Source organism: Ochotona princeps, chromosome 33, assembly GCF_030435755.1.
Source record: "Ochotona princeps isolate mOchPri1 chromosome 33, mOchPri1.hap1, whole genome shotgun sequence".
Classification (NCBI taxonomy): Eukaryota; Metazoa; Chordata; class Mammalia; order Lagomorpha; family Ochotonidae; genus Ochotona; species Ochotona princeps.
The window spans coordinates 3,140,331-3,165,732 of NC_080864.1; the positions used below are offsets into that span (position 1 = coordinate 3,140,331).

At 64.9% G+C, this 25,402-nt stretch overlaps 2 protein-coding genes across 4 annotated transcripts in view; one reads left to right on the top strand and one right to left on the bottom strand.

The window, feature by feature from the left end:
* Nucleotides 1–12,689, top strand: part of MLLT1 (MLLT1 super elongation complex subunit) — a 31,477-nt gene extending 18,788 nt beyond the window's left edge. For 2 of the 3 annotated variants that reach the window (XM_058657935.1, XM_058657936.1), the window contains exons 4-12: nucleotides 3,284–3,427; nucleotides 5,350–5,475; nucleotides 7,775–8,311; nucleotides 10,004–10,091; nucleotides 10,852–10,960; nucleotides 11,608–11,707; nucleotides 11,792–11,863; nucleotides 11,937–12,008; nucleotides 12,108–12,689. In XM_058657935.1, coding sequence (XP_058513918.1) covers nucleotides 3,284–3,427; nucleotides 5,350–5,475; nucleotides 7,775–8,311; nucleotides 10,004–10,091; nucleotides 10,852–10,960; nucleotides 11,608–11,707; nucleotides 11,792–11,863; nucleotides 11,937–12,008; nucleotides 12,108–12,236 — 1,377 coding nt within the window. In that variant the 3' untranslated portion in view covers nucleotides 12,237–12,689. The remainder of the gene's footprint in view (nucleotides 1–3,283; nucleotides 3,428–5,349; nucleotides 5,476–7,774; nucleotides 8,312–10,003; nucleotides 10,092–10,851; nucleotides 10,961–11,607; nucleotides 11,708–11,791; nucleotides 11,864–11,936; nucleotides 12,009–12,107) is intronic. The other variant, XM_058657937.1, reaches the window with a different exon arrangement.
* A 3,165-nt stretch (nucleotides 12,690–15,854) lies between these two features.
* Nucleotides 15,855–23,092, bottom strand: LOC101527256 (long-chain-fatty-acid--CoA ligase ACSBG2-like). The gene is made up of 13 exons (XM_058657630.1): nucleotides 23,038–23,092; nucleotides 22,589–22,815; nucleotides 21,976–22,064; nucleotides 21,557–21,677; nucleotides 20,756–20,836; nucleotides 20,132–20,281; nucleotides 19,877–20,056; nucleotides 18,626–18,807; nucleotides 17,986–18,219; nucleotides 17,433–17,650; nucleotides 17,190–17,329; nucleotides 16,183–16,429; nucleotides 15,855–16,006 (listed from the first exon to the last, which is right to left on the bottom strand). Exons 1-13 carry the CDS (start codon nucleotides 23,090–23,092, stop codon nucleotides 15,918–15,920), a joined length of 2,013 nt encoding a protein of 670 aa, XP_058513613.1. The 3' UTR covers nucleotides 15,855–15,917.
* Nucleotides 23,093–25,402: the final 2,310 nt, after the last annotated feature.

A 25,402-nucleotide genomic window follows, 5' to 3' on the forward strand; every position in this document is an offset into this window, starting at 1 on the left:
GAGGCTGGTGCGTGTTGGTGTGTGTTGGCTCCGTGTGCCACGAAGGCAGTGGCCTCTCCCAGAGATGGCTGCAGTGATGGGCAGGAAGTCAGGGGCCGCCCCGCCCTCCTCCTCCATTTGCTCTGGGAATGCAGCCCAGACCCTCGGCCGTGGGGTGTAAGGCCTCTCCTGCCCCACGCAGCGCTCCACCCCGTGCACCTGGCACCCACCCCTGTGCCTTTGTGAGTGTGTTTGCACAGGACAGAACTCAGCCCCTTCTTGGAGGGAGTCACGCTGCGGACCTAGGTGTACCCCAAAATATGTGTGTGTGAGAGTAAGTGGGTGGGTGTGGTGAGGTGTATGAGTGAGTGTGAAAGCCAGCATATGAACGTGTGTGTTCATTGTAGGTTTGTGAATGTTAGAATCTGTGTAGATGTGAGAGCTGCGAGCATGCCCTTACATGGAAGACCCGAGGCAGAGGAGGGCAGCACCCCAACCCCTGTCCCCTGCCCCCACTCCAGCTCGCCCATCCCTCTGTTCCTGATGGCCGCCTCCCGTATGTTGGCGCGCCTGGGGACAAGCCTTAGCTCCACTTCTAATCACTTCCTCCTAGCGTGCATCCCCGGGAAGCTGCAGGTGACGGCTCAAGTCCTTGGGTTCCTGCGACTCAACGTGGGAAACCAGGACAGAGCTGCAGGCTCCTGCCTTCCGCCTGGCTGCAGCATGGCTGTTGTGGGCAGGGGCCGGCGGAGGCCAGGAGCCTGGAATGCCATTTTGGTCTCCCATGCAGGTTGCAAGGGCCCAAGTGTTTGGGCCATCGTCCACTGCCTTGCCAGGCACACAGCAGGGAGCTAGAAGCCTTCACGACCTTTCACCTGAGGGGTGCGGGCAGGAATGCCCCAGCCTGGCACAAAGCCAGGCCTGAGGCTGGAGCGTGGCAGCGGCTTGGGCACCAGCACCCACTGGACCAGTTCCGCCACATCTGGGCTGCTGAGGAGGAACAGCCCCTGGCTTGGCGTGGGCGCCTGTGGCCTGGGTTGCTTGTGGCGTGGTCCTTGTGTGCCAAGGGGCTGGAGTCTGCCTCTCTGGGCACCACACTCCCAGGCCGGGGTCCCAGGGGCCTGTGGCCTCCTCAGGCTCACAGTTTCTTCTGAAGCTAGTCTCGGGGTGTTGGCGCTGCAGGGGAGGTCTCTGCCCGGCCCACAACCACTGCCTCGCCCTACTCCCATCCTGCTTCCCTCTGGGAGTCGGGGCAGGACTGTGTCTCTCCAAGACTCAGGGTTTCCACCCAGACGGGAAGCGCCCTGTCTGGGGCTCAACCAGGAGCCTGGTGGGAGGGCCCACGGCAGCACAGCCACCTGGGCCATCCTGAGCTCTCACTGGGTCGGGCTGCTTGCTGCGAGTGCCCCGGAGGGTCAGCGGGCTCTCTGTGCGCCAGGCCACTTGGGACTGGGCTACAGCAGGCTGGAGCCCAGCTGCCACACGCCAGGAGAGCCGGCCACGCGCTGAGACTGGAGGTCCCCATGAGGCAGGGAGACGGAGCAAGAGCTCCCCCAGCCGAGCCGAGCCCTGAGCGAGAGCCCTAGCGCCCCTGCGGGCTGCAGGGGAGGAGGAAGCTGGGAAGCCCCACCTCCGCCTATGTGCCCACAGCCGCCCCCACCCCCGTCCCTCCTCAGGGGTCCCAGGGCCCCTCAGAGAACGCACAAGCTTGTTTGTCGCAGTCAGCCTCAAGCATGGAGGTCCGAGCTACACATCATGACTCAGGGGTCTGTCTTCCAGGTTGCCCTGAAGCCCCGTGCCCGCCCTGCGCCTTTCGCCCTCCTTGTGTGCGGCCTGTCCCTGTTGGTGGATACCCGAGAGCACGCCCATGTCCGTGGTGGTGATGGGGCAGATGACCCAGGGGATGTAGCGTGTGGCAGTGCCGTCCTGTTGTGTCCACGGGGGTGGACCTGCCCCCGTCCCCTTCTCCATGTTTGCTTGGAGGTGGAATGAGGCCTGCCCCACATGCTCTGGGCAATTCTGAGGCCTAGGCCTGGCCCACCGCCTCCACTGGACACAGCCTGGTGTGGAGGCCGACCCCTTCCCTCAGGTGTGCTGCTCCGCCCACCCTCCAAACAGGGACGAGGCAGCTTCCCTCAGGCCCGGAGAGCCCAGCCCCCAGCTCATTCTGCCTGTTTGGCCAGTGGGGGGGCGGCATGCAGGTACAGGTGAGGGGTCCTCGGGCTGTGGAATGAATGAACCCCCTCCCATGGCAGAGGGATGTGGAGCAGAGATGGCTGTGGGTTTGCAGTTCAGGGTGTGTCCTGCAGAGGGATGGAGGACGGAGTGCCGGGCAAAGCTGTGTCCCTCAGGGCTGCAGCCAGATGCCCGTGCCCATGTGGGCTGGCCGATTTCTCTGTTTGAAGATGTATTTTAATTTGAAAGTCAGCTACAGAGAGGAGAGAAAGAGGTCTTCCATCCACTGGCTCACTCCCCTGGTGCGTACAGCAACCCCAGGCTAAAGCTGCGAGTCAGGAATCCCCCCAGGCCCCCACATGGGTGGCCTGCCCCACCCCTTACCCTCCAGGACACAGGGTGGACTCAGAAGCCAGGCTGGGGACCCGGGCCCAGGCAGGACATTGTGGGTGCATGCCTCCCAGGCTTTGGCTTAGCTTCATGACATGTGCCTGCCCGTGCTCACCAGGCCCCTAAGAGGAAGGACACCCCATTGGCTGTCCCTTCCTGCTGTAACCCCAGGCCCTGCCCCCGTGGAGGCTCCTACTGTGGAGCCGGACGTGTGTGTGTCCGGGTAATGTGCGCACGGGCCGGGCTGTCTTCAGGCTTTCTTAAGCTTGTGTGCACTCGGGCTGCACAAATAGGACGCCGATATTGCAGGTGGGAACTTAACCTGCTGTGCCATAATGCTGGCTCCCTGCCTGTTCTTCATGCCAGCCACCGCTTAGGAAATCCTCATTCCCTCTTCCACAAACTCACCCTGTGCCTGCCCCGAGCTGGGTGCGTTGGGCCTTGTGATACGGTGCCTACGGCCACTCCAGGTCCTGTCCTGTTGTGTGTCTGTGTGTGGCAGGGGACTCCGTGTCAGGGACTTCAGACGTTGGGGTTGGGTCTTGGCCGCTTGTCTGGGATCCTCAGTTTCCCCTTTTGGCAGTGGCAGCTGTGGGGCTGCAGGTGCCTTGCAGGCCCTGGACAGGAATGCCACCCGTGGACCTGCAGGGACACTGCTGGCCACGCTGATATCTGGGGACAGGCACTGCAAGGGCCGCCCTCTGACCCTGAGCCAGCTTGCTTGTTTTCCTGGTCGCAGGAGGAGCCCCGGAAGGTCTGCTTCACCTACGACCTGTTCCTGAACCCGGAGGGCAACCCACCCGTGAACCACCTGCGCTGCGAGAAGCTCACCTTCAACAACCCCACCACCGAGTTCCGCTACAAGCTGCTCATGGCCGGAGGGGTGAGTGCCCCCCTGTGCTGCGCATCAGCCCAGCCCCGTCCCTGCTGGTCTGGGAGGCAGGTGGCTGGGGGCCCAGTGGGACCTGTGACCCCAGCAGGCTCTGCAGGCAGCGGTGAGATGCAGTGCAGGCTTGCAGCCAGGTGCCGCTGCGGGGTCTTTGAGCATGGGCGGGGTGTGCACCGTGCGTGGCGTGGGGGAGGTAGGGGTGTAGGGCGCCGTGTGCTCGGGCAGTCGCCATTGCCTCTTCGTTCCTCTCTTGGGACCTTGTTTCCATCCACACGAGGTTCCTGCTCGCTGGTGGCAGCAAGCTGAGCGAGTGCTGCCGTGTCCCTATGCCAGGCTTCTTGCGTGGCTCCAGTCTGGACCAGGGAGGCCAGGGAGTGGTGCGTGGGGTGCTGTTTGCGGCGTTGAGGGAGCCCCTCCCATCCCGGCACCGCTCTGCTCCTGCTTTGTGTGGCCATGCGTCTGTGTTTCCACATGGTGTTTCTGGGCGTCCCCCATGCCCACCCCCAGCCTGTCCACAGGCTTCCTTGCCGCGTCCCTGGGGAGCAGCCGCGTCCCCGGGCCTCCCTGAGCTCTGGGCGGGTGGCGGTTTCCTTTGCTCTTCTGAGATGAAGGCTGTAAGGAGGGCGTCGTCTAAACACATAAAACCCGGGGTGGGGAGGAGGCAGCGCGCGAGGGGAGGGCAGATCCGGCTCCGTCGGAAGGGCCGACGCAGCAGGGCAGCTGCCAGCTGGCCGCCAGGGCTGCCCCAGGAGAGCAGGTGACTGCTCCAGATCCTGCCGGGGCCTTCGTGGGACTGTGGCTCTGCCCGGGAGATGCCCTGACCAGGCCGCTGTGCCCCGACGTCTGAGCGGCACAGGCCGGAGGCGGGCTGTGCTGGGAGGGCTGGAGGAGGAGCTGAGCCGGCCACAGTGGAGAGCAGCTGTGGGTCCTGCCCCTGGCTGGGGATCCCCTGGGGGTCGGGGCGGTGGTTCCTGCTGTGGGAGCCTCACAGCCTGCGTTACCCTTGCTGTTGACTTGCGCTGAGGGTCTGTCGCTGGGGAAACTGCGCTTTGCTAAGGGAGCGTCAGGCCGGGGTGGAGCTGGAGAGGGACCAGCTGCGTGCCGAGGACAGTAGGAGGGGCCGGGGCAAGCCAGCCACGCCTCCCGAGGGCATCAGGCCAAGGCAGGGTCTGGGCAGCTGCATCTTGGGGTATACCACCCTTGCCCAGAGCCAGGCCCTGCTGCCTCCTTGCGCCCTGCGTCTCGGGACTGCACCATGTCCGCGTCCCCGGATGGGCTGGCTCAGCCCGGAGTGCCAGGCGCGGGCGGCTCCTGGATGACGCTGCCCTCTGGAAGCCTTCGGCTCACCCTGCCATCCTCGCCTCACCCTGCTCAACACAGCAGGTGTCTTGGGAGTCCCACGGGAGCCAGGCAGGCATGTCCACGAGCTCTTCCTGTCGGACCCCAGGCCCTTGCTCGTCCGCCCCGCGGCTTCCTTGCTCTGTGGCAGCTTGGACAGGAGTGGGCGGGAATGGGCAGGCCCGCCCACACAGGTCTGCTCTTGCTGGCGCCCCGTCAGCTTCGGCCGCCAGCCAGGGGAGGAGGAGACGGCTCATCCCAGGACACCTGGGACCTGCCAGGGCGGCTTCTGCCCAGCCCCTCCTGCTGACCCCTCCTTGCCCTGGCCGGGCTTGGTCGCCGTGTTTCCTCACGCTTCCTGGCGCACTCCCGCCACACGCCCGTCATCTTGGCCACTGAGCCCTCTCACCCTGAGGCCACGCAGCTCCCCTGGGCCCAGCCATCCTGGGACCCTGGCTTCTCTTGGCTCCCCACCACAGAGCCGCTGCACCTGCTCCCCGCTGGAGGTGAGCGCCGGCCAGGCCCCACCCCGCGGCCCCCGCCTGCCCTGGTAACGTCTGTCTCTTCTTTGTCACTAGGTGATGGTAATTCCCGAAGGAGCAGAGTCGGTGTCCAGGCCCAGCCCCGACTACCCCATGTTACCCACAATTCCACTCTCTGCCTTCTCTGACCCCAAGAAGACCAAACCATCCCACGGCTGCAAGGTTAGTGAGGCAGAAGGCCCAACCCCCGGCCCGGCCGGTGTCCTCCCACTGCCACGTGGGCCTTCCGCACCTGCCCTCGCTCCGTGGCGGCTTCCTCCTCAGCGCTCTGCGCCCTGCCACTCCCTGCTGCTTCCTTAGGGTGCCAGGCGTAGGCCAGGTGGTCCAGGGGCCTCATCCCATTGTCTTGAGGCCAGAGACCCTCCATGTGAAACCCACACAGGTCTGGACCCCCTTCCTCCCGCCGCTGCAGCCCCTGCCCCCACAGCGGCCTCAGGCTGTTTGCATCTTGGGCCACACACCAGCCGCCCGCTTCTCGGAGCCCCCAGCCTGGACTGGGTCTACCCTGGGCCGTTCCACACTTTGCTTCTCAGGCAGTGGCTGCCGCAGAAGGAGGGGGCTTCCTGGGCAGGGGCCAAAGCCATGGCGAGTGTGCGGAAAGCCGAAACGCCGCATCCTCTCGCGTCGCCCAGCCTGGGGGCGCCCTGGGTCGTTCGGAGGCCTCTCTGGTTGGACCGTCCCAGCACCTGCCTGAGGACAGACCTTGGAGTGAGGCTGTGGGCCCTGGCGTCGCACACACAAACCCCCGCACGCCTTCACCCTCTGCGCAGCTCTGCGCAGCCACCGCTCGTCTTGATAGCTTCCGAGGGCCTGTCTTCCGCGCGCGTCTGTCTTTTCCTTCTCTCGCCTGTGGGCTGCCGTGGACTTGGGCTTCGCAAGGGGGGCTGGCGAGCAGGTCTCGGGCCACCTGCGTCTGGGTCTTGGGGCAGGAGCAGGGCTTCCTGTGCTGGGCTCTTGGCCGCCCTGCAGAGGGCGGGTCAGAGGACTTCCTGTGGGGGCCCTCGCTGCTTCACTGCCCCCAGGGCTCTTTGGAAATCTGCTTGGGGCAGGGAGAGGAAGGCTCAGCTGCCGCTTGTGGCTCTGCCTTTGTCGCCTGATCACTGGAGCCGTGCGCCGTGATGGGGCTGGGTACTCTGGGTGTCTCTTGATCCATCTGGGAGCCCCCAGGCCAGCCTAGCTCCCCCTGCCACACTCCCGGGAGCCCTCTGGCCAGCGCTAGGTCCTGTAGCCGGCCTCGCCATCTGTGCCCCGAGGCCCTGTCTGTGGCGCCATCCTGGCATCGGGCTGGGAGCCGCTTCTCCCGCAGCTGCAACTCTCACTCCAGACTGTGCGGTTGCTTCTCTGCCGTCTAGCCCTCCCCCGGGCCAGGGTGCCACAGGAGGATGGCTGTGCCCGCCTGTAACCTGTGCCTGCAGGGGCAGGAGGGGAGGCCCTGTCTGCTGCGCCCCAGGGGCCGTGTAAAGGGCTCCCTGGGAGCTGTCTCATGTTGGGCTACTGACTGCTGCTCTCTGCACCTCCATTCCTCACTGTTCTGGGGTTCATGGGTGACATTGGGATGGAGACTTGGCGGGCCCTCACCCCAACTTGACATTGTGAGTGAGATTCGGGGAGCGGGCGCCTGCGTGCTGCCAGGAGGGGCCACTGCCGCCCAGGCCAGCCCCTGCTCCCCAGCCGCCTCCCCCTTGCCCTTCCTCCAGGGAAGCTGGCCCTGGGGCTGGGGCAGGAAGGTGCAGCCTGAGCCTTCATTCGGCAGAGCGTGGCACCAACTGCTCGGTGCTGGAGCTGGGAGCAAGGCCATGTGGCTCCTGGGAGGCTGGGTGAGGGCCCCAGGAGAGCTGTGGGACCCCCCCGTGCCTCCCCCTGGGCCCCAGGAGGAGGCGCTGCTAGTGGGGTGCCCACAGGGAGGACAAGGCTCCCACCGCAGGGAGCCCCAGCCAGGGGTGGGTGCATGGGGCCAGGGTGCGGGGGGCAGGCGAGGAGGACAGGAGTGACGAGAGAAGTTTAGGGCACCGTGAAGGCTGCTGACCCTCAGGGTTGAGTGCTCGTCCTCTCCCCTGGGGACAGGGGAGGGCACACCTCATTCAGGGGGGCGCTGGTGGGTGTGGAAGGTGGGGACGCCACCCTGAGCCCCGAGTGCCCCACCTGCCTCCGGGGACCTGCCCTACCGACTCTGATCCTCAGTGAAGGCTGACTGCCTGGTTCAGGTGCACAGCTGGGCGGGGCAGCCCTGTGAGGCCAGGCCTGTGGTGCACTGTGCCTTCGGGGCCTCTGTGCACCTCAGAGGGGTCGCGCAGCGACGCCACCTCCTAGTTTGAAGGGACAGCTACGTGCGAAGCTCTAACCTGCCCCCTGGCTCTTCCGCCGCATGGGAAGCAGGACTCTGCGTGGTAGTGGGGAGACAGGGCGGCCCCGGGACGTGTGTGTGACCCTCCCTGCCTTGGCATTCCCCACCCTCCGCCAGGACGCCAACAAGGAGAGCAGCAGCAAGCCCCCCAAGCCGCACAAGGTGACCAAGGAGCACCGAGAGCGTGTGCGCAAGGACTCGGAGAGCAAGGGCTCCTCCAAGGAGCTGGAGCGCGAGCAGGCCAAGGGCGCCAAGGATGCGGCGCGCAAGCTGGCCGAGGGCCGGCTGCCCAAGGAGGAGAAGGCACCGCCGCCCAAGGCCGCCTTCAAGGAGCCCAAGCTGGAGAGCCTGTCTCCCAAGGGGGGAGCCCCGCCGCCGGCACCGCCCAAGGCCTCCAGCAAACGGCCGGCCGCCGCCGACTCGCCCAAGCCCAGCGCCAAGAAGCCCAAGAAGAGCAGCTCCAAGGGGGCCCGCAGCGCCCCGGGCACCTCGCCCCGCACCTCATCTTCCTCCTTCCCGGACAAGAAGCCGGCCAAAGACAGAAGCAGCAGCAAGGGGGACCGAGGCAAGACGGAGGGCGAGTCCAGGGAGGCCCGGAAGGCGCTGGAGGTGGGCGAGTCGAACTCTGAGGACGAGGCCTCCTACAAGTCCGAGGTGAGTGGGGCTGCGGCTCACTCTCAGCTCTGGGAAGTGGACGCAGGGTGCAGTGTCCCCGTGTGAGGCCAAGGTCTGCGTCCCCCGTGTTCTCTGTGGCCGGCTGCGGGAGCTCACGCCCTCCACCAGCGGGGCTCCCCACCAGGCGTCCCACCGCTCTGCTCCCCAGGGATGAACATGGCTACTGAGCTGCACACTGGGGAGACGTGGGATTTCCACCTTGGGCCTGCCCCTGCGGGGACCCCTGTGTCCCCCATCAGAGGACCTGGACCACAGGAGCAACAGCCGCACCTCCCAGGAGGGGCTGGCCGGGGGCAGCAGGATCTGCCCTGGCCTTGGTGTCAACGCCCCCGGGTGTGAACAAGCCCGAAGTGCCACAGAGGGGAGCATGACCCCCAGGTTGGCTGGGTGCTGCTCCTGGGGTGCCTCTTGGCAGGGACAGTACCAGCAGGGACTGGTTGGGGCTGGGGTGACCCTGTATCCTACCACCGCCCCTGGCTCTAGACACGTGTAGGCTGCTGTGGCCCAGCACCCAACACTTATCCCAGTTAGCAATGGCGGAAGACGAGCCACCTCCCCTGAGGCTGGGTGGGGCTGCATTGGCCACAGGCCCCACCCTGTCCAGCTGCCCCAGGTTCCTGCACTGGGCTGTCTTCTGGGGAGTTCATGCGGGGCACTGGGGCGCCGTCACGCAGGGTTGGGGCTGGTGTCCAGCCCAGGGGTCCCTGTGGGCACTGCGGCCATTGCACTTGGAGCCTGTGCCCTGCCCTCCCCCACATTGAGAGGCTGCTTTGGGCCCTGAGCTGGCTGTCCTGTCTGCTCTGCCAGTGCACAGGAGCTGGGTGGCCTCCAGGGCCCAGGTGTGACGGCACACTCCACTAGGTGGTGCTGCCGAGCCGACTCAGGCTGCTGTCTGCCCCTGGCCTAGCTCCCCCCAACTATGGGGTCACATGTGTGGGGGGAGGTTGGCAGGGCCTCTCTGAAGTCCTCCAACAGGAGTAGGCCATGCAGCTTCCTCAGAGATGGGAAAGTTGAGGCTTACAAGTGGGAGCCACGTGAGCCGGTTGGTGAGGAAGCCATGTTAGAGCAGGGCTGCTGAGGCAGGGGTCGGCCTGTGTCTGGGAGAGGGCAGGCAGGTGGGCCGGTGGGGCTTGGCAAGCTGTGTCTGCAGGGGCTGGGTGGGCTGGGGTGGGAAGAGAGGCCCCTTTCCCCCAAGGTACCCCATTTGCCCTCTGTGGGGTGCGACAGGCCAGGGGGCGTCTGAACCTGCAGTAGCAGGCTGTGTTCTGTGTCCCCAGGGTGTCTGCTGGGCAGCCCAGCCCTCCAGCCCAGTCTTGGGGCCCTGGGGCCTGAGTGCGCACACACATGTCCTCATGCCGGCACTCCCAGTACTTCTTGCCCCTTCAGTTTGTCTCGCTTGTTGTACCTTTGGCCCCTGGCGACCACATGGCGGTAGGCAACTGGCAGGGCACAGTGCCTGGCTCACTTGCACCCATAGGACACTCAGGCACACAGGCATGCGCCGGCCCAGCCCTCCTGTTGCAGCCTGCGTCTCGCTCCGGGCTTGGGGTGAGGGTGCCCAGGGCGGTCTCTGCCGTGCCATCCCCAGGGGGGACAGCCAGGTGCCTGTACCAGTGCCTGTGGTCTGAGATGTGCTGCTTCTCCCCCTCCCCTGGCTGCCCATGGGTGCAGTCCGCTGCGTCCAGCCCGTCCAACTCCAGCTCCAGCTCTGACTCCAGCTCCGACTCGGATTTCGAGCCGTCTCAGAACCACAGCCAAGGTGCGTCCCAGGGAGGGGGCGACCCAGGCTCTGTCAGGGAACCACAGCCAAGGTGCGTCCCAGGGAGGGGGTGGCCTTGGGGCCCGGGGTCTGTCAGGGGCAGGGGGACAGCCCTGTGTGTTCCCAAGCTCCTCCCAGTGGCCGTGGGGGGCGGGCCACCTGGAGTGGAGGCCAGGGAGAACGACCTGGGGACCCCCAGCACCCTCCCCCAACCCAGATCCAGACCCTGCGTTCTGGGACGGGGCGGGGGATGGGGTGGGGGGGTGGTGAGTCTGACCCGGGATTCAAGCCTGGGCTGGGGGATGGGGCCCTGGAAGCCCACACTCTCGCCAAGGGCTCTTATCTGCTGAGAAGGGAGGGAACCTGCTGGAGCCAGACCATGTGACCAAGGTAATTGAGGGCTTTGTGTCCCTCCGTTGCCTTGGTAACCGGGATATAAACCAAGATGCCGTCTGTAGGGGACTGGAACTGGGTGCCTCAGGAGAAAGGGGAGAACAGTGGGCTGGGGGCAGCTGAGGGGCGGCTGGGGGCAGGCACCCCGAGCGCAGCAGAGCGTCCCAGTCTGGCTGTGGTGTCTGCGCCCTCCCCAGCAAGGGGGGGCCCCGATCTCCGCACCTTGGAGACCACCTCGGGGATGGAGGGCCCTGGGGCCTGTGCGCAGCCCCAGGAAGGTAGGGGGCAGTGACAGGGCCCCTCGGGATGGCGGGGGTGGCAGAGGAAGGCGCTGAGCCGGCCTGCCCTTGTCTCTTCCCTGCTCCAGGCCCCCTCCGCTCCATGGTGGAGGACTTGCAGTCAGAGGAGTCGGACGAAGACGACTCGTCATCAGGAGAGGAGGCCACTGTCAAGACCAACCCTGGGCGGGACTCGAGGTGACCGGACGGTGGGGCCAGGACTGGGGGCGGGGGTGGGGGCAGCCCCCCATTAACCCCTCTGTCTTGGCACTCCCGGGTCCCTACAGCCCCTCTGAGTTGGGAGTGGCTGTCAGCCGGACCAGCGTGGGGGGAGGGGCCTGGGAGAGAGCCCTGAGCAGGTGCTGCTGGGACACCCCCTCCCTCCCTCCCTGGCTTGCTCTGGGGGGGCACCTGCTGCCACCTGCTGGGAAGGGAGCGATGTGGGCAGTGCCGCCTGGGTGACCAGGGCAGCCGGAGCCAGGCCTGGGGAGAGGGTGCGGGAGGGAGTGGAGAAGGTCCAGGAAATAGCCGTCGTGGGTGGGGGGGTGAGCTGGAAGCTGGTGAGGGGAGCAGACGTGCCGGGGAGGGGGCACAGGAGCAGGCAGGGATTCTGCCACCAGGGACGGGGGGGGGGGGCTTCAGCCTGCCCCGCCCCCTGCAGCCAGGAGCCCAGGGTCGCTAGCGTGTCCTTAGGCAGGGGACAGGCCTGGCTGGCTGCCTGCATACCGCAGAGATGGATTGTGCCAAGGCAGCTACTGTTGTCCCAAGCAACCTGGGGCCAGAGCCAGGGCTCGGCGCTCTTGGGGTCCCGTGGCTGGTGGGGGCTGACCGCCACATGTCTGCAGGTTGAGCTTCAGCGACAGCGAGAGCGACAACAGTGCCGACTCGTGCCTGCCTGGCCGCGAGCCCCCGCCCCCCCAGAAGCCCCCGCCCGCTAACAGCAAGGTGAGATTGGCGGGAGGGCCGGCCCTGGGGCCTGGGAGGCCAGGGCAGGCGCTGAGCCGAGGCCTGGCTTATGGGTTCCTGCAGGCACCAGGCCGACGGAGCCCAGAGCCCTGCAGCAAGCCGGAAAAGATCCTCAAGAAAGGCGGCTATGACAAGGTGGGCGCTGGGGAGGGGGCTGCCGGCGGGAGGGCCGGGCCGCGGCACCTGCTGACCCCCCATCCCTCCCCAGGCCTACACCGACGAGCTGGTCGAGCTGCACAGGCGGCTGATGGCGCTGCGGGAACGCAATGTGCTGCAGCAGGTAGGGCAGGCTGGGGGACTCTGGGGGGTTCTGCGAGCAGGGCAGTCCCCCGCCCCCGTCCTCAGCCCTGAGGTCCCCCCCGCTCGGGTCACCCTGCAGATCGTGAACCTGATCGAGGAGACGGGCCACTTCAACGTCACCAACACCACCTTCGACTTCGACCTCTTCTCCCTGGACGAGAGCACAGTGCGCAAGCTGCAGAGCTACCTGGAGGCCGTGGCCACATGACCCGGGCCGGTCCCTGCTGCGGGGACCGCCTGCCCGCAGCACCGCCTTACTGCCCGCCCAGTCCTCGGCCCTCCAAGCCGGCTGCACTTTCTTGGCGGCTTCCTCCCGCCCTCCCCACCCCGTGTGGGGAGCCCCTGGGGCCGAGGGCACCCCTGCCCTCCTCTGGGCAGGTGGTCCGGCTGGAAGGCCCTGACCAGGCTGGGCATCAACTCCCCTAAGAGGATGAGTGTGCGTCCTGCCGGGGGCCTCCTTGCCCAGCCCCAGCACAGCAGCCCTGCCTGCCCCCCAGCCTCACTGCAGGCTGTGGGGCCAGGTCTTGCTCCCTAAACGGTTCTGAACACACCCTGCACCCACCCGGGAGCCAGCGGTTCTGGGTGTTTGTGCGGCCGCCCGGCTGGGCCGTGCTGTACAGTTTTTGTCTATATTATATTTGTGTGTGTGCGCTGTTGAGCCACAAGCTGTTTCCAATGTGCGTTTCTGTCGTGGCAGTGCCTGCGGGGGGGATTAACGGGGGTGGGGGGAACTTGTAGGCTAAATGTCTTGAAGACTCGTGTGGAGCTGCAGGCCGTGGGTCACCCCCACCCCAGTGGGGGTCCCATGGCCAGTGAACACTACGCCAGGGCGGATGAGGGGGGCATCCCTCTCCACAGCTGCCTCCTCCCCAACCGCTTTGTCGAGCAAGTCTTCGAACTTTGAAAGAAAATGAGCTTTTGCCAAATAAGACGGGATGCTCACTGGAGCTCTCCAGCCCCAGCTGGGGCCTCTGCCTGCCACCCACCGCCACTGTCCGTGTTGGGAACAGGCCCAAGGACACTGCCCCTTGACCCTCGGCTCTCCAGCCAGGCTGCTCCAGGGCCCACGCAGGCCCTCGCTGAGCCGGTCCACCTCCGGGCTCCCAGGGCTGGCTCGGCCTCTCGTCTTCCTAGACCTTGACTCAAGGCTGCTCCAGGTCTCCCGTGGCTCCCTCCCCACCCGACCCCAGGATCCTGTCAAGTTCCTGCACCCTGGCCGAGGCACAGGGGCCAGGCCTGGGGCCCTGCCAGTCAGCTCCGTTCAGACACGGGCTGTGGGGTTTGATGTGCCCCTTTCCCCAGGCCTCGAACACCTTCCTGCTCATATTCTACTGGGCAGGTTCCCCCATCACCCTGACACTCCAGGCCTCCAAGGCACTCCCCACCCCCACCTCCAGCTGCCCCCCGAGGGTGGGGAAGACAAGGACTTGCAGAAGAGGCCTCAGAGGTCCCTGCACCTGCCCCTCTTCTCTCCGGCCCCACTGCCTTCAGGTACCAGGGAAGGGGCGGGCTGTCACTGCCCTGGGCAGTCCCTTCTCCAGGCAGGCCAATAATACTCCAAAGTGGGGGCACCTCCGCTCCCTGCCCCCACATGCCCGAAGACCAAGACGCCGGACAAGACATCCCATGTCCTGTGCTGGCACAGGCCGCGCGGGGGTGGCGGCCACCGCTCGGCCTTCTGCACCCCGGGATCTGCACGGCGGCCCCAGGCCCTTGGCACCATCAGTAAAACCTCTGCAAGCCCTGTGTCTCAGTTACCTCCTCTGGCCAGAAGGCCTCGCCGAGGGCCACAGCGTGCCCTGCTGCCCAGCAGCTGGGCCCAGGGGCGCACTTGGTGATGGCCACACGTCCCGTGTGGAGCTGCTCACCATCCCCCACCCCGTGCAGACCCCGGGCCTGGCCATCTCCTGAACAAAGTATAAACGGACGCCAGAGAGCAGAAGGTGTTGGATACTTTCCCCACCCACGCGGCATCTCCGCAGGGAACCGGGACTCGCGGATGAAAGGAACAAAAAGGAACTTGTTTGTGATGCGTCACAGGATTGTTTGCGTCCTGATTTTAAACTTTTTTTGTTGTTGTTGTTAAATTGTGAAATTATGGAGTTTTATAGAAAAAAAAGTGAAATAAAGTCGGATGGGAAAGTGGAGTGGCCCTTTGTGCTTCCAGGGCAATGAGGTGGGGGCAGTGGGCCGTCAGCCGGCAGGCAACAGCGCCAGAACCCAGAGGCTGGCAGCGCGAGGCCCACATCCTACTGTGGAGGGGGCAGAAGGTGGATGGTACTGGGGGAAGGCTAGGCAAACGGACACATGAATGAATGGGTGTATGCTTCAGTGGGTGGATGGACGGACGGGTGGGTGGATGGACGGGTGGGTGGATGATGGGTGGGGTGGGTGGATGATGGGTGGGTGGGTGTGGGGGTGCCTGACACTGAACTCCTTGCTATTTTTGGTCCCAGCTCCCTATGAAGAAGGCCCTCAAGTCATTGTGGCGTGATGGAAGCTCCCAATATGGTGCTGAGGGGTGAGGGTGGGATTTTTACCCTGAGCCCTCCCCCCCTGCACTCTTTGCAGTCTTGGTGCCTTTGGAGCCTCCCAACTGCAAACAGTACACAGCCTCAGCCGATGGGCCCAGGTAGGTGTGGCCTCGCGGCTCCTGGGGTCAGACTGGCCTTGCCACTCCCAGGGCGGTGGGGGGAGGGTGGCAGCTGGGGCCCTTGCAAGAATCTCCCAGTGAGGGGACACGCCCCAGCCTGGGCTTGGTTCCAAAGACCAGGCCTTTGTCCCCCGCCCTCCGTAACTCCTGATCTTTCGCCATAGGTAAAGCCAGTTTGAATCCTGGGTGGGTGGCGTGGTGGGGCCCACTCTGGCCTGTGGTCCACAGCAGCCCCCACTTCCTAGCCGCTCTTACACAGGAAGGATGTTATGACAGTCTGCATGCACAAGGGCCACGAGCTGATTGCTCCCCTTCCCAGGGCAGAGTCCTCATGCACCCCGCTTCATGTGCAAGCTCCGGGGGATGTTCGTGCACTCCGGCACTGGGCAGGACCACCGTCTCAGGCCCGGGGCTCTGAGGAGCTCACCTTGTGTCTGTAAGTGTAAGGCTGGCTGGGACCCTAACTGCTTAGAACTTGGCAGTCTAAGAGCTTTAAGTGTTTGCTTATTTTTTGAATGGCAGAGAGAGATCCTTCATCCACTGGCTCACTATCCAAATGGCTTACAACAACCGGGGCTGGGCCAGGAGCAGGCACTCCATCTGGATGTCCCACGTGGGTGCAGGGGCCCACACACTTGGACCATCCTCTGTTGCTTTCCCAGACCATAAAGAGGGCTCTGGATTAGAAGTGGAGCAGCTCGGACTTGAACCATTGTCCATGTGGGATGCCGGCATTGCAGGCGGTGGCCTTACACACTACGCTACAGCACCAGTCTCTGGGTATACTCTTCCAGCCACGAGTTCCCCAGGTTGTTCTGATGAATCCAGGTTGTGACTCCCTCTAATTCCTCACACACACACACACACACACACACACACACAGGAGCAGACCTGGAGCCCACCCCGTTCTCAACACACAGCCCAGGGTGGGTGCAGGTGGCGGGGTGACGCCCTCAGGTGTCTGGCCTTGCAGCAGGGGCGTCCCCAGGCAGCATGTGGCGTAGAAGCAGGCCCAGGTGAGAGACACCACGGAGTGACCTCCATTTCTCATCACTTTATTATCGCTTTCCCGCACGGGGTAGACTCCCCTAGGCACACCAGGATGCCTCCCCCTGACCCCGCATCCTCCAGCTCGCCCCCACACCCTCCCTGTGGCAGTGAGTCGGGCAGGAGGACTGGGGGCCTGTGGCTACTTCCACGCAGAACGAGTCCGCCGGGAAGGGGCCTCCCTGGCCGCTAGCCCTCCTGGTGGTCCTCGTAGAATCGTCTCATCTCCACCTGGTACATCTTGGCCACTACCGCCCTCCTCAGCTTCAGGGTGGCCCCTGCCAAGGGGTGCAGGTCAGGAAGGGGGTGGGGACCCACGGCTCCCACCCACCCCACCCCAGGGGGAGAGTCCCCAACAGGCCACGTTGTCACCAGAGTGGCAGGGCCTCCTCACCGCCCAACCCCCCATAGCAGGTGCCTCCATCCCACGCCACCACATCCCACCTCTTCTCACCAAGCTCTCCCCCGGCCACTGAGAAATCCTTGTCCAGGATGCACCACTTGACGATCCTGGCGCCGTTCGAGGGTGCGCTGGCGTTGGCGGCCTCGATGGCCAGGCTCACGGCCTCCAGGACAGCGGGGTCATGGCCGTAAACGATGTCCAGGAGCCGAGTGGACTGACTGTGCAGCTTGCGGCAGAAGGCCACGGCCTCGCTGGTGAGCATGTGGCGGGGTTCTCCCGTCTCGGGGTTGATCTGGCACTGGCACGGGGGGCTGGTCAGGTGGCTCGCGGGGACACCCCCACGGCCCCGCCTGGGCCCATGGACTGTCCAAGGGGTGGCCCCATGACCATGGTGTGGCAAGCCTCAGCCTCTGCAATGTGCTGCTTTTAATTAAAATGTATTCACTAGAAAGAGGACTGGTGCAATGGCTCAATTGGCTAATCCTCTCCCTCCAAGTGCTGTCATCCACTCTCGGCACCGGTTTGTATCCCGGCTGCTCCACTTCCCATCCAGCTCCCTGCCTGTGGCCTGGGCAAGCAGTGGAGGACGGCCCAAAGCCTTGGGACCCTGCACCCGCGTGGGAGACCCAGAAGAAGCGCCTAGCTTCTGGCTTTGGATCGGCTCAGCTCCAACCGTTGCAGCCACTTGGCAAGTGTACCAGCAGAAGGAAGAGCTTTCTGTCTGTCCTTTTCCCCATAAACCTGCCTTTCCAATAAAGAAATCAAACAGAGAAAGAGAATTTCCATGGGCTGGTTCACGCCCCAAATGCCTCCAAGCAGCCAGGGCTGGGCCAGGCGCAAGCCAGCAACTGCATCCGAATCTCCCACCTGTGGGCGGCAGGGTCCAAGGACTTGGGTCACCTGCTGCCTCCCGGGGTGCGCATGTGCAGGAGGCTGGGGTGGGAGCAGAGGTGGGACTCAGACCCATGGGGCCTGATGTGGCATAGAGCTGTTGCCAGGACATAAGCCCTGACCCTGGTCCCCAAGTGTCCCTGATGTCACCCCGCTTCCCTCAGCACCTTCAGCGTGAGCAGCGCACACAGGAAGGGGGCGCCCTGGCCCACCACCACCACATGGCGCGCGATGGGGAGCCCCAGCTTCACGCGGTCCTCGATGGGGTGCGGGTTGATGGACTCGCCCGACTGCAGCTTGATAACATCTGCACACGGGGAGGGGGCAGCGCTGAGGGTGGGCAGGCCCCTCCTCCCCTCCCCCTCCCCCCGCCACTCCTACGTCCACCATCGGCCCTGCCTGCCTCTCACCCTTGATGTTGCCCGTGACGGAGAGGAAGTTGTTCATGTCCAGGAAGCCCAGGTCGTCTGTGCGCAGCCAGCCTTGCGCGTCCATCCACTGCTGGGTGGACTCCTTGTCGTCCAGGTACCCCATGAACACGTTGCGGCCCCAGACGCAGACGCGGCCCTCGCCCTGCGCGTCCTCGTCCACCACCTTGGTGTGGGCGCCTGGGATGGCCTTCCCACAGCTGAGGGGGACAGGCGGTGAGCCCCCCAACTGCCCACATCCCTCCCAGGGCTCCCCTCCCCCTCGGATTGTAGGGTGCAGAGTGGCAGGAGTGGGGAAAGGCACTGGGATAGGCGGGGAGACAGTAGGGAAGAAAACAGGGGTCCGGGCTCCCCCGGTGTGCACCCCACTACAGGGCCTCCCCCACACTCTGACCTCACGGTGGGGAGCTTCCCTGAGCCCTGACCTCACCTAGGCCTTGACCTTGGCTGACAGCATGCAGACAGCCAGCATGCACACATAGCACGCCACCTGTCCCAGCCACAGGGGTCATGCCCGAGAAGCTGGGGGACCCACCTCTGCAGCTGGAAGTTGTTCTGGGTGCAGAGGGAGTGGACACCTGAGGCTTCGGCCAGGCCATACAGCTCCAGGATGGGGATGTTGAGGCTCAGGAAGAAGTTGAAGGTGAGCCGAGGCAGCCGCAGGCCCGAGCTCAGGAACTGGCGGCAGCTGCCCAGGCCCAGGAAGCGCCTGGCGCTGTCGAAGGTCAGCAGCTTGGCCAGGCGGAAGCACAGCGAGGGGTGCACCTGCCTTCTGACACAAACAGCCCAGCCAGTGGGCGGGGCCGACCCAAGCCCTGCCTCCTCTGCCCCACCCACCCAGGCTCCGCCCCCTCTGCAACAGGCTCCACCCACTCAGACCCAGGCCTCCACCTCCATCCCAGACTCCTCCCCTCTGCCCGGCCGCGCCCACCCACCCCATCATTTTCACCCAGGCCCCACCCCTTCTGCCCAGGCCACGCCCTCCACCAGGTTCCACCCTCACACAGGCCACACCCCTCCACCCAGTCTCCGCCCCCTTGGCCCTAGACACCTTGCCTGTGCCCCAGGCCCCGCCCTCAGCCCCAGGCCCCGCCCTCAGCCCCAGGCCACGCCCGCCCTCTGCCCGGGCCCCGCCCCTCTGTCCCAGGCCCCGCCCCGGCGCCCCCCAGCCTCACCTGAAGCCCGGCCTCCGGTTGTCCCGCAGCCCCACACTCCTGGCCCACGCGTCGACCTTCTGCCGGAAGGCGCTGGCGTCCAGCTGCCGGGCCTTGAGCGCGTCCAACAGCTGCTCCCAGACCCAGGGGACGCCGTAGAAGGAGGTGGGCTGCACCTCCCGCAGCAGGTCCACCAGCGAGCCCTGTGCGGGGCAGCATGGGGCAGGGCTGGGGCGGCGGGGTGGACCCACGCGGAACCCCTGTCCCCCACACCGCGCCCCGGGGGCCACGCTGCCCGTGGGAGCCAGCCGCACGCCCGGCTGTCCTTCCCACTCCAGGCTCTGCACGGGTGGGAGGTGGGGAGGGCAGGAGGCAGGAGGCAGGAGCCACGCGCCGGGTCCCACAGCGCCCAGGGCCTCCCCGCCCGGGTGGCAGGGCCCCAGGACCTGAGCCGTGGGCTGCTGCCTGTCCAGGCTGCACAGGAGCCGGAGCCGGGGCCTGAACTCGCCACGCAGTGGCCATGGCCCCCGCCCCTTGCAGCTGCCTTCTGAGCCTCCCCTTCTGCCGCAGATGCCCTCAAGTACCCCCAGGAAGAGGGGAGTGGGGAAAGGCGGCATTGTGGCACAGTGGGTGAAGCCACCGCTCCCACAGGGGCGCCGGTTCTAATCCCGGCTGCCCCACTTCCCGTCCAGCTCCCTGCTTGTGGCCATCGCGGCCACTGGACAGTGAAGCAGCAGAGTGAACTGCTGCCTGCGTCTGCGTCTCCCAGGGCCGCTCCTCGCCATGGCAGCTGTCCCAGTCGGCCCAGTCCTCGGCCTATTCAGGGCTGCGTAGTACTCCACTTCCGGCCCCAGCTGAGACCAAGGCACTTCCGCCCTTACCCGGCCCTGCCCAGGCAGGAAGCCAGGGATGCAGCCACGGCTGCGCAGTGGTCAGCATGGGGATTACACGCATGGGCAAGGCGAGTGAGGCATCTGGTTGCCACTGGACTGACTCCACCCATTGCGGCCTAGGGCAGCCGCTCATTGGTCCACTATCCCAGAGCGGGTGGGACGTGGGTGACTCCACCCCTTCTTTCCGAGGCAACTGCTCATTGGTCCATCATCTCAAGGGGTTGGGCCAAGAGACACTGGCTCCACCCCTGGCGTCCCGAGACCGCCACTCATTGGCTCATTTCCCTCAAGGGGGTGGGCCGTGAGGTGCTGGCTCCACCCCCGCGGCCAGAGGCAGCCGCTCATTGGTCAGCTCCCGGGCCATGGGCGGGGCGCTCACCCTCAGCGCCTCCTCCGGCTGCGCGAAGTAGAGCGCGCCGGCCACGGCGACGGCCACCCAGACGTGGAAGAGCTGCGCCCGGAAGCAGCTGAGCGGCAGGTAGCAGAGCAGCACCTCCTGGCCCTCGGGGGGACGCCGGAAGCAGAGGCTCTGCACGGTGGCCGCCGTGGTCCAGGTGATCTGCAAGGCCGGGTGTGTGAGGCGCGGGCCGGCGGGAACCGGCGCGAACCGGCGGGAACCAGGGAGGCCGCTCACGTTGTCGTGGCTCAGCATGGCCAGCTTGGGGCGCCCCGCGGCCCCCGGGCGGTGGACCAGCGTGCAGCACTGGTTAGGCTTCTGCGAGTCAATGACCTGGTCCAGCTGGGCGTCCGACACGGCCTTGGCCAGCTCCAGGAACCGCTGCCACTGCGGGGAGGCGGGCGGTGTTCAGGGAGGAGGGTGCACCCCAGAGGCTGGGGCTCCCCGGTGGTCAGGGAGGAGGGTGCACCCCAGAGGCTGGGGCTCCCCGGTGGTCAGGGAGGAGGGTGCACCCCAGAGGCTGGGGCTCCCCGGTGGTCAGGGAGGAGGGTGCACCCCAGAGGCCCGAACGGGGCTCCCTGGTGGTCAGGGAGCGGGGTGCACCCCAGAGGCGCGGCCGGGGCTCCATGGTGGTGGTCAGGGAGCGGGGTGCACCCCAGAGGCGCGGCCGGGGCTCCATGGTGGTGGTCAGGGAGCGGGGTGCACCCCAGAGGCGCGGCCGGGGCTCCATGGTGGTGGTCAGGGAGCGGGGTGCACCCCAGAAGCGCGGCCGGGGCTCCATGGTGGTCAGGGAGCGGGGTGCACCCCAGAGGCCTGCCTGGGGTTCCCCCTTCTCCCCCAGGCCTCGGGGCGCCCAATCACCGAGTACAGGCCACGCTGCTCTCTCCGGATCTCTTCCTGGTACTGGACGATGGCCTTGAGGTGCTTCAGGGAGCCCCGGATCTGGGGGACACAGTGTGGGGGTGCATTGTTGGGTAGGTGTGGCCGGATAAGGAGAGACCCAGCCAGACCTGCCCCAGAAGGCCACAACGGCTAGTGGGGCTGTCTGTGCCAGCCAAGCCAGGGGCCAGCAGCTTCTCTGGGTCTCCCACGCGCATGCAGGGAGCCAAGCACTTGGGCCATCCCACCTGCATTCTATAGGAACACCAGTTCTAATCCCAGCTGCTCCAATTCCCATCCCACTCCCTGCCTGTGGCCTGGGAAAGCAATCAAGGACGGCCCAAAGCCTTGGGACCCTGCATCCGTGTGGGAGACCTGGAGGAGGCTCCTGGCTCCTGCCTTTGGATTGGCTCAGCTCCAGCTAGCGCAGCCACTTGGGGAGTGAAGATCTTTCTGTCTCTCCTTTGCTCTGTAAATTTGGCTTTCCAATAAAAATAAATCTTTAAAACAAAAAAGAGCAGTGAACCCACACACTGTGGTAGGAGGTTGGGTGTTTCTAAGACGTGACCAGACGGCTGGCCGGGTACGCACGCGGTTCTGCTCACGGTGGGGGACGTGGTGGTCCTTCTTGTGGGACTTCCAGCCAGGGGCGCCTCGTCCCAATGTCGCTGAGTCATTTGTAAAGTGGGCTCATCCACTTCCGCCTCGGGAGCCCCGAGCCCTGGCTGTGTGGAACCCCGCCACACGCCCCCTCTTCCTGCCCAGCGGGGGTCAGCGCCTCACCTGGGTCACCTTCTGCAGTTGTCTGTCGCTGTCCACCACGAAAATGTCCATCTTGGACTTCTGGGCGATGAGCCGGCAGACTCTGGGCGAGTTGGTGGACAAGAGGCCCACGGAGAAGCCCCTGGAAGCGGAAGCAGGGAGGGCCAGATGGGTTTCCTGACTCCGCCCCCATCTGGGCCCACAAGGTACCCCATGGGGCGGTAGGACAGAGGCTGAGCCCTGGGCTGTGTGTTAGCAGGTGGGGTGAGTGGGGGGCTCCAGCGTTCTGGAAGGGAGGGTTTGGCGTGGGGACCCTCCAAGCAGGGAAGGCTTCCTGGAGGAGGGGATGTGTGAGCTGGGCTCGCCGCCCCACCAGCTGTCTGCTGGGCAGGCCTGCGGCATGTGTGTTGGGCGGGAGCGGGCAGCGTGGGCGGCCTTACCCTGCCATGATGGCACCAATGCTAGCGATGACCCACTCTTGCGAGTTCAGTCCCATGATCCCCACGCTGTGGAAGCGCTCGAGGCCCAGCTGTGGGGTGGGTGGGGTGGAAGAGAGAGAGAGAGAATGAACTTCCATCCACCGGGTCACTCCCTGGACAGCCACAGCAGCCCTGGCTGGGCCAGGCCGAAGGCAGGAGCCAGGAATGCCGCCCCGCTTTTTCCCGCACAGGTGACAGGGCCCCCTCCCAGCCCTGGACAGTGAACCAGTGTGTGTCTGCCTCTCAGACACAAGAGAAAACCACCTGTTGGTTGGATACCTGGCTTGACAGCGAATGCGTGTAGCTGTGATGTGAGGGCGGCCCCTGTTGAATTCCTGTAGCAAGCCTGCTGGCTGCTGGCACTATTATAGCCTGCGTGTTTATATATGAGCTGCTGGAATATGTTAAACCTGCTGGGGCGTGTGCAAGTTCTAGACATGTCCATTTGTAAGCGTGGAGTCCTGGCTCACGGACACAGGCACCTGGCCTTACTGCAGCTGGGAGGGACACGCAGGGCAGGAGTTGGGAACGTTGGAATGGGCCCAGCCCCCCCCCCCCACTCTGCCGGCCGTACCCTGAGGAAGGCCTTGGCTGCACGTCGGCACTCCTCGTAGTACTCAATGTAGGTGAGCAGGTGCCAACCACTCCTGTGCTTGGAGCCCAGTGCGACATAGTGGGAGTACTTGACGGCCGTGCCCATGACCAGGTCGTGCACGGTGAGGGGGGCCTCACTCTCACGCAGGTTCCTGTCCTGTCGCAGCCTGACCTCGCCGTCATGCTGCGTGGTCCAGTAGTCGAAGCCTGTAGGCCGCCAAGCGGGGAGATGGGGGAGAGAGCCAGAGAGAGATGGCCTGGTGCGCGGGCAGGGGTGGGCAGGTGGAGACATGGGCTGGGGGTGGGGGACAGGACCTGGGAGAGGCAGGGGCACAGAGGCGGCGGTGGGCCCCTGCTGGGGACAGGCAGCATGAGCTGAGAGAGGGAGGAAGGTGGGGCAGGACACGGGTGCCGGGACGACCAGCCTACCTCCGCCCTCCGTCTCCTCACTATGGGCAGTATCGTGGCTGCTGGGCCTGGCCATCTGGTCTACTGGGGCTGACCAGACATTGTCACAAGCCAAGTGAGAGTGGGTTGAGAGGGTCCCGTGGAGGCACAGCCTGGCGCCCCCGGCCCCAGCAGGCCTCTCAGAGCAGCTGCAGCGACAGGCCGGCCCAGCGCGGCAGGTAGAGAGGGAAGCCACCTGACGGACTCCGCCCTGGGGCTGCTGAGGTCCAACACGTTGGCCGGGGGCGGGGGTGCAGTGAGGCGGGTGGCAGCCAGGCAAGGGCCCTGTGCCTTCTGTGCCCGTCTGTCACCGGTGTGCAGCCCCAGGCCCCCGCCTCCTCCCCTCCACAGTCTGCTTTCACCCTCTCCGTGGACACCCCCGCCTGGAATCCTGGGGGACGGCAGTCCGGAGATGGGGCACGCTCAGAACTTAGCCCTGTCCGTGGACTGGCCCTTATGACCTCACGGCAGATTCCGGGGTGCTGGCACGGTCCTCTGATTGGCCTGTCTGTGAACAGTGGCCTCATGCAGTGGGGGAGGGGGCACCCCAGAAAGCGACTCACCGCCCCTCCCCACCAGTTGAGTGATCTCCAAGGTGATCCTGCCCAGGGAGGAGGTGGGCTCCAAGCCTTGGGTTCAAGTGTGAACGGTGCCGCGGCACACCGTGAGGGTGGCTTTCAGGGGGCACCGTGGGTTGGGTCCAGGATGTGGAGCTGGAATGGGGTAGCGCGGGGCACGTCATAGATTCATTTGCTCCCTCACACACATACACTAACATAGGCGTGGTGCATGCTGGGGATAAATAAACTCTTAAGTTTGTATGGAATGCCACTTTCACTCATAGCTGAACACTGTTGGGTTTCAAAAGTAAAAAATCAACGGCTCAGTGGCTACATCCTCTGCCCGTGGTCTGGGAAAGCAGTGGAGGACGGCCCAAAGCCTTGGGACCCTGCACCTGCGTGTGGGAGACCCGGAAGAGGCTCCTGGCTCCTGGCTTCAGATCGGCTCAGCTCTGGCTATTGCAGCCACTTGGGGAGTGAACCAGCGGACATAAGATTTTTTTATCTATCTCTCCATAAATCTGCCTTTTCAACAAGAGCAGATACTTCGTTAAAAAAAAGAAACAAACAGAAATTCCAAGCCAGAACTGATGTGTTCAGGCCATTCCTCATTACACTGCACACAAAACAGGAAGTGTCCGCCTTGGACTGTCAATCAAGACCCGTGACAGCAAAGAGCTTTATTACCAGAACTTGTCAGGGGGGACTTCCAGGTGGCTCCCAGGCACATGTGTGGGTCTGGGGGCCTGGCCCTTCAAACTCGAGGCGGCTAAGGTCTCTTGATGTCCTCTGGAGGATCGGAGAAGAAAAAAAAATAATCATAATAAATCCAGCTGGAAACCCCAATGCTACAGCTGTGTTTTGGCCCAGCCAGTCCCTCTTGGTCCTTCCCCTCTCTGCCCAGGGCTTCTCCAGGCCCGTGGCTGGGAGGGGCGTGGACAGACCTGTGAGAAGCCCTGGGCGGCAGCAGGCAGGGTTCAGTGAGGCACCTCCTCACCACCAGGAGAGCATGACCTCACAGACCCAAGGTGCAGCACCTGCTCCGAGGAGCAAGTCACCACCCAGCGGACCTGGGGGAGGAGAAAGAACAGGATGTGACGTGTGTGCCCGTCACTAGCCGTGAGACAGCCCTAGGGTCTTGCTGAGAGAACGGATTCCCTGGGCACCACCCCTGGCCCCCACGCCCCTCCGTGGAGAGCTGTCTGCTGAGTGATGCCATCCAAGGAAAATGGAACAGCGCTTCCACCCACACCACTGAAACTGTCTCAGTAGCTACATTGAAAGAAAACAAATGAGCAGGGAAAACAAACGGTTACAGGAAGTGTTCTGTGACCCCACGTGTTATCACCTCAACCTATAGATCCCATGTGTGTTGGACTTCTTGAGTGAGAGGGGCCTCACCCAGGCTGGATGGGGCCACAGTGGAGGGTCCACCTCCCACCGCTCACCCCACTGCAAAGTAAAATCAGAAGTGCTGCAAAGATGGGAGGGGGTGGTGGCAGTGGACGTGGATGCTGAATGGAGCCCACCCTGAGACACTTGACAAAAGGTGGGGGACTTGAGCCGGCACGTGCTGAGTGAGGGGCAGACAGACAGAGAGCATGGGCCTCGGGGCAGTCCTGCCACAATTCACCTGCTGTGAGTCATGGCGCCCAAAGTGGGGCCCCATACGGAGATGTAGTCATTCCAGAGGTTGGAAGGAAATCATTAGGGCAGGGGGACTGGCATTCCCATATGAAGGGAATCTCTCTCTCTCTCTGTCTCTGTCTCTCTCACACACACAGCTG

What these genes read in the sequence shown, in the direction of transcription:
- LOC101527256 (XM_058657630.1), bottom strand. Translation starts at nt 23,092, where the DNA reads ATGGCCAGGCCCAGCAGCCACGATACTGCCCATAGTGAGGAGACGGAG. An exon ending in TGAGGAGACGGAGGGCGGAG is followed by an intron (nt 22,816 to 23,037) that starts GTAGGCTGGTCG and finishes GGCGGCCTACAG; the next exon opens with GCTTCGACTACTGGACCACG. An exon ending in AGCAGCGTGGCCTGTACTCG is followed by an intron (nt 20,282 to 20,755) that starts GTGATTGGGCGC and finishes GCCTCCCCGCAG; the next exon opens with TGGCAGCGGTTCCTGGAGCT.